General features: G+C 60.4%; 1 protein-coding gene across 1 annotated transcript; it reads right to left on the bottom strand.

The window, feature by feature from the left end:
- Positions 1–2,804: 2,804 nt before the first annotated feature.
- Positions 2,805–6,576, bottom strand: ADRA2B (adrenoceptor alpha 2B). The gene has a single exon (XM_008539586.2). It carries the CDS (start codon positions 6,073–6,075, stop codon positions 4,711–4,713), a length of 1,365 nt encoding a protein of 454 aa, XP_008537808.1. The 5' UTR covers positions 6,076–6,576; the 3' UTR covers positions 2,805–4,710.
- Positions 6,577–8,140: the final 1,564 nt, after the last annotated feature.

Below are 8,140 nucleotides of genomic sequence, written 5' to 3'. Positions count from 1 at the left end.
CATCTCAGCTGTGATTTTCACCAGCACAGAAGTCCCGCCCCAGCCCTGCTGCCCACAGTGAGCAGGCCCCCTGAGCAGAGCTCCCGGCAGCACCGGGGAAGTGAAAGGTCACCCAGGATCGACCCCAGCTGGGCAGATGCCGTCTCCCCAGGCAGCAGCAACTGCATCAGCAGGCGGTAGCTGGCAAGGCCTCACACCCCCTTCCCAGCACACTCCCCCCAAACACACAAGACGGAGATCACACAGAGGATGGGGAGAGGGCAAGGGCCTGAAGAACCCACAAGCCGCCTCCGCCCTGAGTCTTGGTGGCAGGTCAGCAGGGCCTTCTGCCCACAGGTACCCTCTGAGCAGGTGGGTGGAGAGTCCCTCCTGCAACAATGCTCCAAAGAGGGATTCTCAGCTGCCCTGAATTTCTCAGCCACTGGCATGAGGCAAGGGCTGGGTCTGAACTCCCTTTCAAGGGTATCCCTGTGATCTAAGGACCCAGACTCTCACAGAGCAGGTGCAGTTGGGGGATCGGTCTTCCTGAGCCCTCCACCCCACCCCTTCTTTACCTGTCTTCCCTATCGGCGCCTCCCTTTGTTCAGGGGCATCTGAGGAGAGGGGTCTCCAGAAGTCAGCAGTGCTAGCCAGGACAGTGCACACCCACCTCGGGAGCCACCAGGCCCTCCTGCTGCCCCTGCCCTCACCTCCAAGGAAAAACTGGGATCACCCCATATCGCTGCTGCTCTGAGCCCACCTCATCAACTCACCAACCCTCAGATAGGCTCGGGGTAAAATCAAAAGCAGGCACAGCTCCCACAGAACAGCAGGAATTGAGAGGAGAAGGCCTGAGTGGGCGCCAAGGGTCCTGGGATCCAGGTCCAGCTGCACCACCCATTAGCCGTGTGGCGCTGGGCAAGTCCTCAGGACTCCACCTTCGTTTCTTCATCGGAGAACTGAAAAAGGTGGCAAAATGGGGACGAGCCTGGCACAGGACTTGGTACACGGTGGACCATCAACAGATGGCTCCTGAGTGTGGGCCTGTTATTCCCTGAGTGTGGATGCAATCCCTTTAGTACGGGGATGCGGCATGGTGGGTACAGAGTTGAGCAACCTGGGGTCTAGACCCGGCTCTATGACCACGTGGCGATGGGGAGTCCAACGCAAGTCATCTCTCTCCGGGCCTCAGTTTCTTCTTTAATAAAATTCAGGGACTGGACTGAGCTCTAAGGAACGGAAAACCTGTGACACCCCCATTGCTTACGCATTCCATAGGTGTGATAGACATGAGCAGTCGATCACAGCACTGCCGCCTACTGAATCTCCCAGATGCAGTTTCAGAATCCCCAAACGCCCAGTGCCTGCTGGGTGACCCTGAGCCTCAGTTTCCTCTTCTGTAAAATGGCCACACCCAGCAAGGTTGTGAGGATTAAATGAGACGATGTTTTCAAAATGGGCTGCCAGCAGTCCAGCACCAGCAGGATAATTTTCTGCCACCATTTCCAGAGACTGGGCAGGGAGCTCTTCTCCCAGGCCCATGGCCCTGCCCCCTGCAGACCCTCAGGCAACAGGGGACAGTGTGGTCCAGTGGAAAGAGCTTGGGCCTGGATGACCTCTGTCAAGTCGTTAAACCTTTCTGAGCCTCAGTTTCCCTTGAATAAAATGGGCTGACACTTATCTTACAAGATGGGTGTAAGGGTTAAATGAGGAAATCAGACAAAATGCCAGGAGAGCAATTGGCTCAGTAAATGGGAGCGAATGAACTACTCTGATCTACCCTCATCAGGCTCAGGGCCTTAGGGGTGGGAGCTCCTCAGGGCGGGGTGTGACTCTCTTAAGTCCTCAGTGAAGCCCAATGTCCCCCAATAATGGTGGACACATTGGGTCGGGTGGGGGCGAAGCCGTGGCCCCACCAAAGTATGAATCCTTGGTCAAGGTGGGGCTAGGGGGTGGCCTCCCACCACCAGACCCTTGGGGCCTCACTGCTTCTCCCCCCGCTGTCCCCTCCCAGGCCTCACTGTGCCCTGGGGTCTGCACTGGCACCCACCTTATCCCCCGCCCCCTGCGGGCGCCCCTGCCCTCAGAACAAGGCCAGCCTGGTTCAGGCCGCAAAGGCTGCCCTCTCTGAGGTGGGACAGGAAGCCTGGTGGACTCAACCCCTAACCCAACTCACAGGGCGGCTTGAGGCCTCAGACACTTCTCTGGGAGCGGAGGAGACTGACGGGCATGACGTCTGCAGGCCTCCCAGCTCTGACGCCGGGGCCTGCGTCTTTAGTGTGGGAGGCCTGAAGCGGAGCAGCTCCATTCGAGAGCCCCTCACCGAAGGCAGCAGCTTAAACATTGCGCAGAGTGACGTCCTTCCCTCCCTCCCGTGCTCCTCTCACCCCATGTGGGTGGTGCCCGACCACCTCCACGGCCTCCAGCTGCTGCCCCTGACCACCCAGCAAGGCTTCAAACTGTTACAAATTCACCAAATACAGCATCCTTTGCATGTGCTGTTCCCCTGCCAGAAACACCTTCCTATCTTCCCTCTTGGTGCACTCCTGCTCTTCCCCCAAGACCCAGCCCAGAGGCCACCTCCTCCAGGAAGACCTCCCTTCCCAGGCATCCAGTCTCTGGCCACTCGCACCCCACTGACTTGTAATGATGAATAAGGGATGCTGATGAAAAAAGCAGGCAGGCAGGTGGGTGGGCACCAGCCAGCCACACCTGGAGGAGGAGAGAGCACCAGCCCTGGGAGGGAGCCCATGCGCAGTCTGCTATGCAAGTAGCTGACGAGTAACTATTCCGGGCAGCCCTTGGGCAACGAGGACACAGCTTGCTTATTACAAAATATCTTTTATTGATAAAATAGCTCAGACTTTTGAAAAATACCTGCATATCACGACAAGGGGGCCAGAGGCAACAATAGCAGGAGTCCCATGGGGCACACGTGAGACCAGTCAGCAGATGTGATAAGTCAGCCCCGCCCCTAGGCCCAGCCTCCCCAGCCTGGCCCCAGGCAAGTCCCCACCCTCACACCGCGATGGAGGAATGAGCTGGACTGCCCCTTCCTCAGGAGGGACCCTCTTTGGTCCCCTCCATTGACTCCACCCCAGAAAACTCTCTTAGCACCCCTCCAAATCTGGCCAGGTCCATCAGAGCACCAACAGTGCCTGTGCCGCTCAGCCCACCCCCAAGCTAAGATGCCCACTGGCTTAATGCTTCAGTGAGGCACTCCCATGGAGATGGGGAAACATCCTTCATATGCTCCCAATTGTTCTGGGTGCCAGGATCTGGGGTACGAGAGAGTACCAGGAGGGAGAAGCCCCCGGAGCCCATCGGTAGGGTGGAACAACATGGCTGGGCAACTGGCACCCACCAGGGTGGGATCAGTCATGCATCACAAGGACCCATCTGGGATTTGGAGACCCACCAGGGTGCTCCGGTGGGAGGCTCCCCCAGGAAGCCACAGGGCCCTTGCTCACCTGCTCCAGCCCCAGCACCCTACCTGGGGCTCTGTCACCTGCCACAGGCTCTCATCTCAGACTGTTCTCAGGGTGTAGGTATTTTTAGCTATCTTGGGGAAACAATTTGCCTGCTTGATGACAAAAGACATCCCCCACTGGGGGGCCCAAGCTACTGAAAACCCTCTTGGTGTTGCAGGTGAAATGTCAAGAAATTGTCATGCAGCATAATAACTCAAACCTTTACAGGCACAAGAACACATTCTCAAAGAAATCCGTTAACTGAAATAGTGGTTCTGTCTGCCACTCCCCACTTCCAGTTTGGGGTAGGAATTCACACACCCCAGGCACAGAACAAAAGTCTACAGGAAGAGAGGTGGTGGTAAACACAGAGAAAGGGGATTTTTATATCACCAAATAATCACATTTTCTGGTTCTCTAGTGCATTCCCCCATGGAGCCCAAAGCTTTCTGCAAAGACTTTCATCTCCCCGCGGCAAGTAGGCGGCAAGCTATTGTCGCCCCGGTTTTCGCAGGGGGTGAATGCCAGCGATCAGGGATCTCCTGTGGAGGCAGAGGCCAGGCCTCCAGACCACCCCACTGAGGCACCTACGTGCCCATCCGCTTCCCAGAGGGGCGCCAGGTGAGGAAAACGATCCACAGCTCTGGCCTCTAACAGAGCTACAGATCCAAAAGCAAGAGGAAGGGGACAGAAGGGCCCAGAGACAGTTCCAGCCCATAAATCCCCACCCAGCGCCTGACGAGGACCATGGGTGCCCAACGTGGATGCACAGTCGTCATTTCTGCCTCCTCCTCAGCAGCAGGCCCTCCTGGGAAAAGTGGAAGTCTGGCTTCCTGCTCAACATGGGGAAGATGAGAAAGAAACAAAAACACCACAAGCAAGCAACCTGCCAAGAACACAGGGTCCTTGAGGAAGGGAAGCCCATCCATCGGCTTGCCGAGGTCTGGGGTTCCGGGAGAGAGGTGCTCTATCCTAGCCTGGCCTCGGCTATATTCAGGAAGGCCTAAGCCTTATCCATCTGCCCGTGCTCAGGCAAGGGGTGGAGAAGACATTGCCCCACAGCTGAGCCAGCAAAGGGAGGCTTCAAATGGACCCCTGTGAACAGCATCCCTGCCCCTGCCCATCTTAGTGGGCTCCCACGATGAGGCCTGTAGGACCTGAGCAGGGACCAGAAAGCCACAGGAAGGTGGCCACATAACACATGGCAAGAAGCAGGGCAGCCCTGGTGCCACTTGGCACCAACCCCTCATGGGCAGGCGGCTCACCATGCCGTCTGGGTCCACTGGCGGCAAAGGATCCTTCGGAAGGCACGGCGAAAGTCCTGGTTGAAGATGGTGTAGATGACGGGGTTCAGCGAGCTGTTGCAGTAGCCGATCCAGAAAAAGAACTGGAAGAGGCCGTGGGGCACCTTGCAGTGCTGGGGGCAGATGGCACCCAGGCTGTAGCTGAAGAAGAAGGGGAACCAGCAGAGCACGAAGACGCCAATGACCACGGCCAGCACGAAGGTGAACCGCTTCTCCCGAGTCAGCTGTGCCCGCCGCCGCCACCACTGCGCACCTGCAGTGGCCACACCCCTGCCCAGGAGCACCTGGCCACGTAGGGTCGCCAGCACCCGGGAGCCCTGTGGCTGCTGCAGGGGTGGGCTGCAAGCTGAGGCAGGAGATGCTGGCAACGCCTGAGGCTCACACTCTTCCTCCCCCTCCTCCTCCTCCTCCTCCTCTTCCTCCTCCTCTTCAGCTTCCTCCTCCAGAGATGCCCCACAAACTCCTTCCTTCTGATCCTGGCCTGAACTAGGAAGGGCAGGCCAGCTGGGGGGCAAGGCAGGGGTCCCAGAATCTTCAGGGGTCTCTGCCTCCTTCTCCCCAGTGGGCTCGGAGTGTCCATTGGCCTCTCCGGCAGCAGCCAGACAAGAGGCCACAGTGGGCAGTTTGGCTGAGGCTGAAGCTCCTGCAGGGACTGGGTGGGGCTGCTTAGACCCACCTCCCCCAGGGCCTCCCTTGGCCCTGGGACCTCTGAGGTGGCTGCGTTTAGCAATCAGGTAGATGCGCAGGTAGACAAGGATCATGATGAGGCAGGGTGCAAAGAAGGATCCGATGCTGGAGGCCAGGATATACCAGGCCTCTTGGTTGAGCTTGCACTGCGGCCGCCCGCGCGGCTGGGGGCCCTGGTCCCCCTTGTAGATAAGGGGCGGCAGCGAGATGACAGCTGCGATGAGCCACACGGTGAGGATGATGCACTTGATGCGGCGCGGGGTGCGCTTGGTGTTGTACTCCAGCGCGCGCGTCACGGCCCAGTAGCGGTCCAGGCTGATGGCGCACAGGTGCACGATGGAAGACGTACAGAAGAGCACGTCGAGCGCCAGGTACACCTCACACCACGTGCGCCGGAAGTACCAGTAGCCCAGCAGCTCATTGGCCAACGAGAAAGGGATGATGAGCGTGGCCACCAGGATGTCGGCAGCGGCCAGCGACACCAGGAACAGGTTCTGCGGGGCGCGCAGCGAGCGGCTCGTCAACACAGCCAGGATGACCAGCGCGTTGCCAAAGATGGTGAAGAGGATGAGGAAGGTGATGACCGCCGCAATGGCTGCAGTGGCCTGCACGGAGTAGGGCTCCTGGTGGTCCATGGCGGGATCGGACGCGGCCAGAAGGGGCGCTGCTCGCCCAGCGCGTGCACAGCCCGCGACAGCCCTGTCCCACCCAGCTCGGCTAGACAAGGGGGTCACCCCCCTGGCGGCGCTGAAGGCGCTGGAGCCCCATGGCCAGGCCGAAAGGCGGTTAGAAGGTTGGGGGACGCCCGGGGCCAGCCGCTGCCCTCCTACATCCTGTTCCACCAGAGCCCGGCGTCCCTGCAGTCCGCCCCAGAGAAGTTTTCCAAGTTGTCCCGCTGCCGTCTCCGCCCAGCCCAGGACGGGGGGAAAGTTGCGCCCTCCCGCAACGAGGCTGCTGGACGTACGCTGGGGCGCAGGGCCCGGCGGGCCGGGCGGGGGCCGCGCCGCCGGCTGTCGGAGGAGGCGCGGAGGCCGAGGAGCCCGCTCGCTTGCTCGCTCGAGCCTGGAGCCGCGCCTGCAGGCAGCCCGCCGCGGCAGGGGAGTCGAGAGGAGAGCGAGCGCGGCTGGAGGAGGGAGGAGACTGGAGGCGGGAGCAGGAGGTGGGGAGGGAGGCGGGGCGGGAGGGCGAGCGGACTAAGGGTGGGTGGAAGGTGCTCCTCACCGGAGGACGGGCGGGCAGCAACCTCCCCGCGCCCCCGGCTGCCGCCCTGACGCCCCAACCCCTTTGCCTCGCGCCTCCGCGCTGCAGGAGGTCACAGGGGCCCGGCGTGCTGGGTCTTTGGGACTCTGGGAAGGATGCTTGCAGAACTGGAAGGGTCGGTGCACGCGGGGAGCTGAGACGCGGCGCTGGCGCGTCAGCGGGCACCAAGGCGGGATCTTTTTCCTGCGGACTTAGGGGCTGAGTCCGAGCACCCGGGGCTAGGATGGTGGGCGGGAGCCGATCTCTCCTCCCACTGCCCAAAAGCCCCAAGGAGAGGGTGGGCGTCCGGGGGCGCCGGAGCGTAATAAACCATACACCACCTACCCGGCGCCGGAGGAGGAAGAAGCCGAGCGGAGGGGGTGGGGGAAGCGGGGAGACCGCCCCTAACCCCTTCCTCAAATGCTTTCCCGCCCCGACTGGATTCCGTCGGGCCTGCGGAGCCCCAGGAGGCGCGCGAGGCCAGGTTTGCGAGCGCCCCCTGCCGCCGCCCAGATGGCCTGCGGCTGGCCGGGAGACCCGCGTGCCCGCCGCCTCTTGCGGGCACCAAAAAGATTCCCAAGCCCGGTGGGGCAAGCGAGCGCTCAGCGATTTATGACTTCAGCTTTCCTGTTCTCCTGCAGCTGCCTCAGTTTCCTCCATTAAAGGCAAAGGTAAGAGGAAAACCGGCTTGGACTCAAATCTCAGCGACAACGGAGTCTCAGGCAAGGTTTTGTTGGGGGTGGACGACGCTTGGCAAACTTCAACCTCTTGACCAATAGGAAGAGGATGTCCTTGGCGCAGAGCAAGGGGAATTGTGGGGGCCAAGGGTGGGGTCTTTTTGATACAGCTCAGAGAAAGAGTAGGTCTCAGGGACAGCTATGAAGGGAGAAGCTTCCCTGTGCCTGTCTAGTGACCCCGAATCCCTGCGCTAGTCGTGCTGACTCTTCCACATTCACACTGCACACCCCTCTTGGAGTGGCGGCACAAAGAGGAGTTGGGGAAAGAAGGAATTTCTGATTAAGCAACCCCCGCCCCACCCCCATCTGGCCTCAAAGAGCTATGGAGCAAGGCTCTCCCTTGGGCACCCTTGCCCTACCCACTCTCCCTGTGGCCACTGCCACCAGTGCCAGCCCGAGCAACCTCAAGGGTGCGTTTTTCCTCAGCTCCCAGAGTTCCTAGTGCTATAACCCGAGCCTATAGCCAGGCCTCATGTTTCTAGCCCACAGCTCTGCGTGGCATCCACTGTATAAATAGACATCAATCCACCTGTGACAGTAGGGCTCCTCCAAGCATGCCCACTGGACCTTCAGTCCTGCCCGCTCCATCTTTATGGGACTAGGGAGGGTGAGCTCTCTGTGCCCACAATGTCTCACCCCTACCCAGGCTCAGATGGTGGTACCCCAGACGACCCCCCAGCCATGTGGCCCGGGAGTAGGGGGTCCTCCTTGATCCCAGGCTGTC

The sequence above is a fragment of the Equus przewalskii genome, chromosome 14 (genome assembly GCF_037783145.1).
Source record: "Equus przewalskii isolate Varuska chromosome 14, EquPr2, whole genome shotgun sequence".
NCBI classification, from domain to species: Eukaryota; Metazoa; Chordata; class Mammalia; order Perissodactyla; family Equidae; genus Equus; species Equus przewalskii.
This window is presented reverse-complemented; position numbering and strand designations above follow the sequence as displayed.